The sequence below is a fragment of the Mus caroli genome, chromosome 15, assembly GCF_900094665.2.
Source record: "Mus caroli chromosome 15, CAROLI_EIJ_v1.1, whole genome shotgun sequence".
Lineage (NCBI taxonomy): Eukaryota > Metazoa > Chordata > Mammalia > Rodentia > Muridae > Mus > Mus caroli.
Window position 1 is genome coordinate 79,541,122 of NC_034584.1, and position 12,697 is coordinate 79,553,818.

General features: G+C 53.2%; 1 protein-coding gene across 2 annotated transcripts in view; it reads right to left on the reverse strand.

Moving 5' to 3' along the window:
• Wnt7b (Wnt family member 7B) overlaps window positions 1–12,697 on the reverse strand; it is a 46,540-nt gene that overhangs the window by 15,301 nt on the left and 18,542 nt on the right. For both annotated transcript variants that reach the window (XM_021183808.2, XM_021183807.1), the window contains exon 2: window positions 8,369–8,595. In XM_021183808.2, the coding sequence (XP_021039467.1) occupies window positions 8,369–8,595 (227 nt within the window). The remainder of the gene's footprint in view (window positions 1–8,368; window positions 8,596–12,697) is intronic.

Sequence of the window (12,697 nt, forward strand, 5' to 3'; positions counted from 1 at the left end):
AGGGAGGGAGGGAGGGAGGGAGGGAGGGAGGAAGGAAGGAAGGAAGGAAGGAAGGAAGGAAGGAAGGAAGGAAGGAAGGAAGGAAGGAAGGGAGAGAGAGAGAGAGAGAGAGAAAGAAAGAAAGAAAGAAAGAAAGAAAGAAAGAAAGAAAGAAAGAAAGAAAGAAAGAAAGAGAAAGAGAGAGAGAGAGAGAAATGTGGTATATCCCGTACAATGGATTGCTACTTAGTCTTCAGAGAGAAGGGGTGCTAACGTAAAGTCCTGGGCCTTGAAAACATAATGTGCGGTGAACGAAGCCACACCTAAAGGCCCCACATTGCAGGCTCCCACTTTCAGGAGTATCTATGGCCAGCCAGGCCACAGAGAGGAAGTGAACTGGCGCTGCTGAGGGCAGGAAGGTGGGGCACAGAAACTCAAGGCACAGAGATTCTTCTGGGGTTGAGAAAATGTCTAAGATCAATAGTGATGTGGAGACTCCAGACCTGTGGTGTGCACCACCCACAGAGCCGTTTGGCTGGCTGCAGCCTGTTACAGAAGTGCTCCATTTGAGGGTTCCACACACCCGTCCTTTTCAGTGTGAGTCCTCATGGGACTCTGTCAGCCCCAGCTAGGTCCTCAGCTCTCCATCAAGACTTGAAGCTGAGAAGAAACCAAGCCGGTGACTAGCCTGAGGACACACATCATGTGATCCACTAAGCTGGAGTCTGACTAAGGGACACCTGAGTTTCACTGTCCCTGAGGCCTAAAGTGCCAGACAGGAAAAGCTCTACACTCTACCTCCTGCCTCAGACCAAGGACTTCATATGTTGTCAGTCCAACATCTCTCCATCACAGACTATGTCACAGCCTGTATGTCTGTCCCATACCAAGGACAGCCCTGCTCCTGGCCAGACCACCCAGAGTCCTGAGGAGACATCTATAGGTCCCCCATCTTTCAGAAGGCTAAGCATGGGAGTGGGGGATGCTGACCAAGGGCAAACAGGTTAGGCAGGGCTCCTGGCTGTGAGGTAGAGGGCAGCAGTTGAATTCTGCAGGGGTCAGCTGGAGGGCAGTGGAGGGACTGGGGTGAGACAGGCAGGGAATGAAACTGGAGATAAGTCCTAAATGGTAGGAAAGAAAGACAAGCAAAGACTGAAGGAACTGTGCTTCAGGTAGGTGGACCATCAGTGCCAAAGTCCTGAGAAGAAATGAATTGAGCACCCAAAGTTTTATCCCAGGAAAGCAGTGATGGTTCTCAGGGGCTCCATGCTATTGTTCTTGGAAGAGAATCAGGAAGATTTAAGGCTTTCTTCTGAGAAGACCGGGCATCCTTGGAGGTGTGGCTCTGATCTCAGCTGAATGGAACCCTTTGGGCAACTGTAGGGGTTTGGAGGCAGCAAGGAGAGGCAGGTGCAAGGGTGCCTGGGGGTGAGCCAATGGGATCAGCAGGGGGTGAAGGGGATAGAAGATTCCAGAAGGCTACCTATGTGGTGTAGGAGCCACTGGTGGAAGACATCACCAAGGGAGGAGATGAGCCTTGGGGAATTAAAGGGAAACCTTAGCTGTGAGTACATAGGGGTCTGAAGACAGGAAGGGAAGAGTAACAACTGGTACACAGGCTTATTCCCAAGACAGACCCGCTGTGCCTACCACCAAAGCCAGCCCCAGAGACCACTGGCTCTGCGCTATGTGATCCTGGCCAGGCCTTTCACTCTTAGGCCTCAGTGTTCCTAGGTGCAATGGGTCTTAAGAAGCTCTTTCAAAAGGGGTAGCAGTACTCTTCTCTGAACCTTCTAGAAAGATCCCTAGGCTGCAGGTAGGCAGGCACACGTGACAGTGGGACAAGGATGATGATCTCCCTGCTCAGTCAAGATCCCTTCCCGCACCCCAGCCTACCAGGTCCCCAGCATCCTCATAAGTCTAGCACTGAGCAGGGAGCACGCTGTCTCCAACAGGATCAATCTCTTAACTGAGAAATTGAGACTTACAGAGGTAAGGGCATCCCTGGACCTGTGGTAGCTCCTGATGTCCCCGGCCAATGGATATAGTGCCTGTATCCAGGGGGAACCTCAGGCTGGACAGGATTCTGAGTGGCTACCGGGCACAGAAGTTGGAAAGAAGAAGGCTGGGGAGTCAGAGCAGTGTCCAGGATGTCCCTTATGGCTGTCCATTCCCCAGCCTGGCCACTCAGCCCCAGCGTGGACTCAGTCCCCAGGGTCTAGGTGTAAACTCTGCCTAAATGGATCTCATGCCTGTACCCTAGCACACAGAGCCTCCGGCTGGGGGCATCTGTGTGCAGTAGGGGGTGGGGTGGAGACAGGACAGTGAAGTGGGCCAACACAGATACCACTGAACCCATGGGGATCTCCAGGCTCTGCCTAGTGCAGGTCAGGCAGGCTGCCTCAAACCCATGCTTACTTCTGCTCCAGTAAAATGAGGTGGTACCAAATGCCCCTTGAAGAGGCCCCTGAGAGTAAAGTAATGCATGGGAGATATCACATGTGCCAGGGCTTGAGTACCACAGAGGAATCAGGTGACATACTGTATGTGCTGCAGAAACCATCCCTCTCAAAGTAGGCCTGACCCTGGGCCTACATAGGTGCTGTGTATCCCATGTGTGAGTGAGGAATATGCATGTGTATGTGTGTGAGTGTGTGTGTGTGTACATGTGTGTGTGTGTATGAGTGTGTGTTCATGTGTGTGTGTATGTGTGAGTGTGTGTGTATTCACATTTGTATATATGCACACAGATATATATATATTAAGCTCACGAGCATACATACATGTGTAAGTAGGTGCATACTTGTGTGTGAGTCTGTGAGTGTGTTTGTACATACATACATCTGTGAGCGTGTACAGATGTAGTTGTATAGTCACATATGACTGTGTGTGTGTGTGTTTCCATGTGCCTATCTGCCATTCTCTATCTCTGTGTGTCCCTCTGTCCCCTCTGGCTCCCACCCCACCCAGCCCCACCCGGCTTGGCTGAGTCAATGTCTCCGCTCTAAGCTCCTCGCTGCCGTTGTCATAAACAGAGCACCAGGGAAAGGCCTGCCAGGTCCGAACACGCAGGCCCGCCTGCGCCCCAGGCTTTTGTTCCGACCCAGGGTGGCCCGCACATGCTGCTGTGCAGCCCTGTAGATAGTGCCCCAATTGGGGGCCCTGGGCCCAGGGGACAAGACCTAGCTATATGACAAAGGGACAGAAGGCCAGAGTCCTGGGGTCTGTGTCTCTTTGGCTCCTGTAGAAATACTGAGGGAAGACAGAAGGACCCTAGGCAGCCATAGCCTCTCAACCATGGTGCCTTGGGAGAGGGTTAGCCAGCTTCCATTTCTCCCTCCCTCAGGGCTGCTGACAAAAATCACCTCTGAGAAAAGTGGGGTTTAGCCTCAGCCCCTTCTGGCATAGAAGGGAAAACCAGAGGCCCCAAGGACACGAAACCATACTCAAGGTCACCTGGGTGAGTTAGACCACTGGCCCAGGAGAGATCTCCCCTTTCCAGGCCTCACCCTGACTGTACTCCTGACAGGGCCTGCCAACAACGTGAAAATTCCAGCTCTGAACAAGCTCCAGGTGGTCTCTGAGAGGCTGAAGGGTGGCCCAGTCTACGACACCCAGCTGCTTGAGTGATAGAGAAGTCTTCTGGGAGTAGCTCTCCCATCTGTAAGCTGCCTTTCCAAGGAGGGTGAAGTCCAGGTAGTAGTCTGGAATCTCATTGCATCCCAGGCCAGCAACTGACTTCCAAACTCCCGATAGTCCTGGACACTGGGACCCTACAAAGAAATGTCTGTTCTGCTGCCTTGGCTGGCCCTAGTGACAGAATCTATGGGACAGCAATATGAGATGCTCAGACCAAAAGTCTGAAAACCTCAAGGCTAGGGTCCCTCTGGCATTCCCACCTTCCTGCCCACCCATCCCAGTTCACTCGAGGTGCCCTGGGCAGAGCCCCAGGCAGAATATAGTAGGTATTCAATGCTAGCAAGATGAACCACCACAGGAGGTAATAATGGTAGCCACTGCCCCTCACACTGGCCTGAGGTGTCCTATATGCTTATATTCGGTGGAAGTACACCTGTTGGCAGAGGCCTACAGCCAGCCATGGAGAAGTTAGGGCAGCCAGTGTCCTTCTGAGGACAGTGCCCCCTACCCCACATGGGCCTGCTGGCAAAGCCCTGGCAGAGCAGCAAGGACATGTGATGAGGAGTTACCCTCCTTCCCAAAGGCCCTTGATTCTCAGATGACCTAAAACCAATCAATTGCCTGCTTCCGGGGGGGGGGTGGTATCAGTCTCAGCTGCCCCCTGCTATAACCCTTGTGGACCTAGTTATAGGGATGCTGGTCCCGTAAGAAAGCTCATGCAGAGAGCCAGCAGAAGTCAGCCTTGGTCTGCTCACGTGCGCTCAGATTAGGGGCAGCCCTTATGCCTGGTCATGTCTGAGACCAGCACATGATGGACAGAACTTGGCATTATAGAGCTAAGGACTGTGCAAACCACAGTCCAGGCCAGGTTCGTGGGTCAGAGGCTCCGGACTCAGGAGGAAGTGGGGCTCGTGCATGCTCAAGGGAAGACCCTGCCTGCTCCTATTCTTCTGGGCGCTCTGGCCTCTTTGAAAACTCAGGCTATTCTAGCAGTGTCTTCCCCCACCCTTCGGCTTCAGCTCTCCCTCACTGACCCCCCAGATTGCCCCACAAAGCACCTGCCCTTCAAGAAAAAAAAACACTTTCCGCTTCCTAGCCCAGGGCCTTGGCACATTCTGTTCTCTGGATTTCCTTCCCTGATCTCCCCTCTGAGGAAGTCTTTGCTGAAAGTACCGGCTTTATGATGGTGACTGTTGGCAGCTCCCACACTTGCAAGAGAACCCAAATTTCTAGCAGACTTCCCTGGGATATTCAGGTATCCCTACACAAATACTTGCATGCCTCACCTCTGTCCCTCCCCCATCTCAGGACAGAGCTGGGCTGCACTTATAATGTATGCAACCCCAGTTGAAAAAGCTCTAGGCCACCACCTTCCCTGGAGCCTTGTGGAAAGACTACTGGACAGGCTAGAGAGTAAAGAGTGCCAACCAAGGATTACCACACCCAAAGCGGGCAATCTAAAGAATTCCTTGACTTTCTCAAAAGAATGGACTTGCTAGCACTCTCTGTGTGCCAGACAAGGCTAGCGTAGTGGTACCGTGGGAGTATTGAACATCCTATCCCTGGAGACAAACAAGCACTTGCAAGGGTGTTGGAGAACTGTAACTTTGCCGAGGGGCTTTGCTGTCTTCAGAAGGTTTCCCTTCGACATTCAAGTTTAAGGACTGGTCCAAGGTCACAGGCAAGGCCTAAAGGGGGCTGTCTCACCATCCAGACCATTGCCCCTCTCAGGGACAATCATTAATTGGCCCCGCTTGAGAGGCTGCTCCCATGAGAGCACCCCGGCTGCCTGCCAGCTCGCAGCCCAGCTTCCGGGCATGTCCAGGCATCCAACAAGCCTCTCCAAGTGGCCAGCTCACAGTACAGCCAGCCTGCTGCTTTTGACTCCCAGCCACTGAGAAGGGAGAAGGAGCCTTCCCATATAGTCAAAGCCCCTGCGGTTCCCTCCCTTGCTCCATCAGCTCGGCCTGGGGCCAGAGCATCTCTGCTTGTGTATAGCAGGAAGCCACAGGAGGCTACAGCAGGGCAGCAAGACCCAGGCTGGGCTCCAGAAAGCCTGCCCATCCCAGGGCAGGGAGGGCTAGGGACAGGCACAGGCTGACCCAGCGTCAGGGTGTGGGGAAAGCCCCCCAGGAGGAAGACAGATAAGCTATAAAGAGGTATAGCAGAGGGGAGAGATTTCTCAGATTGAGAAACTAGGCTCAGGCAGAGAAGCCAGATGTGGCTGGGGCTCTGGTTAGAGGGAAGCAAGGTGAGCTACTCCAGGCTTAGAAGTTACCCTTACCTTAGGGCAGTAGAGAACATCTGCAAAGATTAAACATCATTGGTTTGGTTGTTTTGTTTTGTTTTGTTTTTGTTTTGTTTTGTTTTTGAGACAGGGTTTCTCTGTGTAGCCTTGGATATCCTGGAACTCACTCTGTAGACCAGGCTGGCCTTGAATTCAGAAATCCACCTGCCTCTGCCTCCCAAGTGCTGGGATTAAAGGCGTGCGCCACCTCTGCCCGGCTAACATCACTGGTTTTTATTGTTGACCATGGATTAGAAGCCAAGTCTCAGGTAGACTTGGTGGCAGTAGCTGGCAAAGGTGGAGATGCCAGGCCCCTCCTGCAGCATCCTGACTTAGGAGGAGCTGAGGAATCAGACCCAGATCCCTTGGTGTCCGATGCCCGATATCTACCCATGGAACAGAAGGGAAAGGACACAGTGGCTGCTGTCTGACCCGGTACCTGGGTCTGTGGAGGGCAGGAGGCATTCACAGCTTCCAGGGGAAGAGCAGAGAGAGAGAAGCAGCCCTGACAGAGATCAAAGGGTAGGGTAGAGGGGTGGAGAGTGGAAATGACATCAAGTGGTCAGGTGGGTGGGGAAGCCATGCAGAAAAGCCAAGGTGTCCGTGGGTCAGTGAGACTCAGAACATCAGGTGACAATGGGCTGTCTGGGTGCTGTGGAAGAGTCCTGCATGTGTGCCTGGGGATAGGCCACACCTTATCCAGGGCTAGGCAAAAGACAGCTAGAGGCAGAAAAGGACTCAAGTTGGTGAATCAAGATGGGAGCCAGGGAATGGGGAAAATCAGCAACACATAGGCCACCAATGTCTTGGACAAGAAGCTACATGGGCTGGACAGTGGCGGCTCACGCCTTTAATCCCAGCACTCGGGAGGAAGAGGCAGGAGGATTTCTGAGTTCGAGGCCAGCCTGGTCTACAGAGTGAGTTCCAGGACAGTCAGGGCTACACAGAGAAACCCTGTCTCAAAAAAAAAAAAAAAAAAAAAAAAGCTATATGGAGCAGACAGTTGTGGGCCAGGTTATCAGGAGCCCTACCAAGAGCCCTGAAATGTTCTTGAAGGTAGGACAAAGGGCCAGGTTCTCCCTAGGTGAAGCACCTGAAGCAGGAATGGTTCTCTCCAGGGTAGGGGGCACAAAGAGTACGAAGCACAAACAGTTGAACAACAGCCTTATTAGCAGCCAGGTCCCCAAAGGAGCAAGGGGCAGTGGGAAGACACAGGCCAGCCTAAGGACAGAGCTGTGCTCCTCCTGGCTGTTGGTGGGCCCAAGGCCATTTTCCAAGTGTCAGAAGGGGACACTGCAAGGTAAGGGGACACCTGTGGGGCCAGCATTATTCCTGTACTCACATGGCACCTGCAAAAGTGGGTGGGAAGCTACACAAGGCAGATACTTCTGCCCACTACTGCCCTCCCCACCATCCCCCACCCCCACCCCACAGCTGGCACCTGGAGGGAGCGATCTGCACTTGGGTGGCACAGCCCCGGGGAGGAGGCGGTGCCATGCTCCTGGACGCACTAGGTGCCACCCACAGGCTGCTCACCACAAAGGGGCCCTCAGGAGTTTTCCTCTGCACCAACTCCAGCCCCGTGCTGGTGTTTGCAGCCCTGTAGAGCGGGCTCTGGACTGTGGCAGCTGCGGCCCCGTGGTGTATGGGAGACCCCATGGCTTGAAGGCTAGGCAGCTAGCAAGCCTTATACTGTTCTTCCATCTTATCTAGAAACAGCCAGAGTCGTTGTCCTGACCACATGCAGCATACAGCATTTGTTGAGCACCTACTAAATTCTGATGCTGAGACCCAGACTAGAGCCTACTGACTCAGAGTTCATACTACCAGTGAGGAAACCAAGGCTCAGAATAGCTCTGAGCTCACACAGCTGGATTCAGATGCAGATACTTTCTGGAAATTTCCTTGAAGCCTCTTCCTAGCCCTGAATCGGGTCCTCCCTTGGCTTTGTTTAGTGAAATATTGTGAAATGGGCACTGTGTTGCCCACACAGTGCTTCAAGGACAGGCAGGCATCACCACACATCCGAAGGACTGTGCCCTCGGTAGCCACCCCACCTGACATGTTCTAGTAGCTGATTGCTGTCTTCAAAAGGAATACCACCCCTGCATCGCCCAGATCCACTCCTGATCATAGTACCCTTTTTCCTTCGGGGCCAGAGCCCTCTTATAGGCTCTAACTACTGGAATCGCTCAGCAAGGAGCAGATGGCATCTTATGGTCCCCTTCCAAATGGCACCCACAGAAAGTGGTGCAGGGACCTGGGTACTTGAAGCTACTGAATAGGCCAACCCACTGCATCAAATCCTTTCTCTGCTCCTGTCTGCATGGGTCACTGTGTCCCCACCCCACATCCCAGAGCTAGGCCACTCATCCATACACACAGGCTGTGTGGCTTGGCCTAGACTTGGGTTGGCTGCTGGGTGACCCGGCCCCCAGCCCACAGGCCCAGAGACGCCCTTACCTACTCGGAGTTCTTGCCCGAAGACGGTCTTCTCGCCCAGGGCGGAGCAGTTCCAGCGGCCAAATCGGAACTGGTGCTGGCACTCGTCGATGCCCATCTGCGCCCCCTCCCCGATCACAATGATGGCATCGGGTCGGCTCTGGCAGATGGCACGCTGCCGTGGGGCCAGGCCAGGAATCTTGTTGCAGATGATGTTGGCTCCCAGGGCCACCACGGATGACAATGCTCTGCGGGGGCAGAGAGAAGAAAGGTGTTGAGAACCCCTTGGGCGGTCTGATGTCCCCCACTGGTACCAAACACCTCCTCCACTGAGCCCCACCAGCCCTGGAAGTGTTAGAACCGCAGACCAGTTCACACCTGCAGAAGCCACGATCCCCAGGCCTGAGTCAGACACACAGATCCTTCCAATCAGACAGCATCCCACCTGGGAACTGACAGCCTTGGCATAGTTCCCAGTTGTCTTGGCATGGCAGACCCTACTCCCAGACCACTGGGCTTCCCTATCTGCTCCTTCTGAGCCCAAAGGACACTTCCTCCAGTTCCCACCTATGTGTGACCTTGACAAGACACCCTGAGCCTAAGTTTCACATTCAGGGAATGGGTATAGACACCTGCTGCCCCAGCATGCAAGCACAGACACACACCTAGAAGAGCCCAGCCCCTTCACTGTCTAGATGAATGGAGAGACTGGGAAGAGACAGGAGCTGACATGAGATAAGCACCTACTGTGTGCTGGGCTGGGCTCAGAGACTGTGGTTGCCTTTGTAATGACTCCTGACAACTCCTAGGGAGGAAGGCTCTTGCCAAGTTCACTCAGAGCTTGGAGTATTATCAACACGGTTGTTTGTTTTTGTAATGAGGGGAAATTCGCATAACATAACATTAACCATTTAAAAATGTACAGCCCCGTGGCCTTTAGCACACACACACAGTATTGTAGCCTCCGCCTCTATCAAGTTCCAACCTTTTCTCCACATCCCAAAAGGAAACTCTGTACCCACGAGCAGGCACTCCCAGCCCCTCCTCCCCCCGGCCCCCCAGCAGCCACTAATCTGTCTCTGTTCCCACGGGGCTGCAGCTTGCACTCGCTCGGACAGTCTGTGGAATCTTACAATACACGTGGTCTTTGGAGCCGGATTCCTTGCATTCAGTGAAACGCTTTCAAAGTTTATCCGAGTCGCAGCGTACCTCAGTGCCCTGTTCCTTTTAAAGGCTGAATAATATTCCATTTGGACACCAGGCCCTCACTTACTGACCCACTCCTCATGGACGGACATCCACCTCTCACCTGTGGCTACGCAGGTGCACATGCCTGCCATTGTCTGAGTCCCCGTTTTCAATCGTTCAAGCATCCACCACTGGGAATGGACTTCCTGAGGCATCTGGCGACTCTTTGACCTCCTGAGGAATTACTAAACCATTTTTTTCCACAGCCACTGGTACTGATCTTTCCGTTCAGGCAAGAGAAAGAACATTAAAACGGAGGAGCAGAGGCCAGTCCTCAGGTAAACAGCCAGAAATCGGGCTCACTGGGTGGAGATCTGGCCTTCCACATACAAAGAGTCCTAAGTTACACATAAACTGGATGCGGTGGCTCACGCCTATATCTCAGCACACTGAAAGTAGAGACAGGAGAATCAGTTCCAGGTCGTTCCCCGCTCCTTAAAATCAGCCTAGGCTACAGCAGATCCAGTCTCCAAGAAGAAAAGAAAGTCTAAGGGTTTAAAACAACAGACTGAGCTAGGTGGCGGTGGCGGTGGCGGTGGCGGTGGCGGTGGTATATGCCCTTTAACCCAGCACCCCAGAGGCACAGAGAGGCAGGTTGGATCTCTGAATTCCAGGACAGTTAGGGTTACACAAAGAAACCCTTTCTTCAAAAATAAATAAGTAAATAAATAAATAAATAAATAATAATCAGAGAAGGGCTTGCTTAGTTAGGAAGCAGCAGCGAAGAAGAACCACCAGGGGCCCCCAAAGCTGACAGCTAGACCTCTGGCTGTTCTTTAAGGACTCCGTGTTTTTCCAGGCCACCATACTCCCCAGGCAGCTGGGCAGTCTTCTTGTGGCCTGAGCCCCCCGCCTGTGCTGCAACCCTGTGACACTCAATCTCTGGGGCACGCCCCGCCTGCTCTACCTGCTAATCTGGCCAAGACCCCCCCTGGGTCTCCCATGACACAATGGGGTAAACACGCCCCAGGCTGGCGTTGAGGAAGGGCATCTGGGCGGGTGGGGCTGGGAGCGGACTGGAATCTGGGGAATCCAGCCCAAAGTAACAGTAGAATCCTCGGAGACCGAGCTGGGGAAACGAGATGGATGGGAACGCCACGCCACAGGGCACTGCCACCACGGCAAAGCTGTCCCTTCGGTACTAGATCTCTCTCAAGGGCACGCCTTGTTCCCAAGTTCTTCCAAGAGGCTTGGACCTCATGCCTCGACTGCCTACCCGGGAGAGCACTCAGACCAACAGGCTGAACTGTGGGGACTTTCAGGGGTGGACAGACCCCAGGATGGATGGAAGGCAGCAAGAAATCACTGCAGTGGCCTCCCATCTACAGATGGCTCCCTCTACCACCCAGATCTCCACAGCTAGTGACTTTTTGTCATTGTTTTTGAGACTAGACCTGCTGTAGCCCCTGCTCAATAGCCCCCATTGCCCTCTGCCTAGAAATATAAGCCTGGGGGGTTGACTCTGATGACCCCTCCCTTCTGTCTTCACTGTCCACCTCGGCAGTCAACACTGATCCCTCTGTTCGCATGCTGTCCCTCTTCTACCGCTCCTTCTGGAAAACTCTCCTCTCCCTTCCAGGTGTGTCCCTTCCACAAGCCCTGACATCGAGAAGAGGAACAGAGAGCATTTGTTCTGAGAGTCGAATCTCATCCCTCTGTACCCTGCCAATACTGTCCTTACGTCACCTCCAAGTGGTAGATGCGCCCCCAAAATGCCAAGTCCTAGCTGATTCAGGGGTCCGAGAATGGCTGTGAAGGGGAAGGGCCCTCTCCAGCTCCCATAGACTGCATGAGGCACACAAACCAATGCTGGATTTCAGCAAGCAGATGGATAACCCATTTTTGTAAAGGGTGTTTCCCCAGAGACACAGGGGAAGCAAGCGTCATGCACAGTGAGGTACAACCTCATCCATTCATCCAGGGATGCAAACCTCTGCACGCCCACCAGGGTCCCTGTGAGCAAAACTGAGGAGCTGTAAGACCCCATGTGCGGGTGAAGAGGCCGGGGAGGAGCAGAGTCCTCCCGCACCACATTCCCTGTGGGCAGCATTTGGCAGAGAGTTAAAAGTCACACACAAAGCTGCCCGGAAATTCCATTTCTTGGCAGAGATCCAAAAGAATTGAAGACAGGTGTCGAAACAAAGCCTTCTGTACAAACGCTCCGAGCAACGCTATTCACAGTAGCCAGAGGATGGAAAGAACCCAATTCTCCATCGACGGATGAGTGGCTGAAAACAAAATGTGGTATGCCCATGCCATGGAGTACTATTCAGCCATGAAAAGGAATGAAGCACGCACTCATGGCCTGGTATGGAAAAAGCTAGAAAAGATTATGCCATGAGAAAGAAGACAGACATGGAATCCCAGATGCTACCTGAGTGCATGTGCATGGGCACATGAATCCAGAATGGGCAAATCCACAGAGACAGAAGAAAGACACCGTGAGGAGGATGGGGCAGAGAATTGACTGCTGACTAACAGTGGAATTCCCATCTGAGTGATGGAGTTCTGTAAGCTGATGGCCCTGCGATGTTACAAAAACATGCAATGGCACCATTTAGTGCTTCAAGATGGACAGAACAGCAAATTTCATTTTATGTGCCCCTCAACCGCATTTAAAAACAAAACAGACAAACAAACAACTACAATACATCTATATACAACTCTATACACCTCAATGTAAGGGATCCATTTGGAAGGAGGCTTTCACCAGATATGGGTGTTGGTGCTGCCAAGACGGGACTTCTACCTCCTCATCCCACATGCCCTGGCCAGTGTGTGAATCAGAGCCTGACCAGGTACCGTCACCAATTTGAAGTTGATAGCAAACTTGTCTTCCTTTGCACTAGAGGACATTCCATGGACGGTACCCAACACTCCCTCGCAAGCCAGCCTCTGTGGTGTCCCCCTTGCACCTCAACCCTGCAAGGACTCTGCTCTGCAAGGATGGAGGGATGAGTGCTCTATAGGGGTACCAGGAGGTGAGTGCTCAGAGAGACTGGAGGAATGGGGACTGGGAAGGCCTCCAGTCCCACTCAGGGCTGAACTGGGCATTGGGAAACCAGATAGAGCTGGTAAACCCAGAGAGAGGTGGGGGGGGGG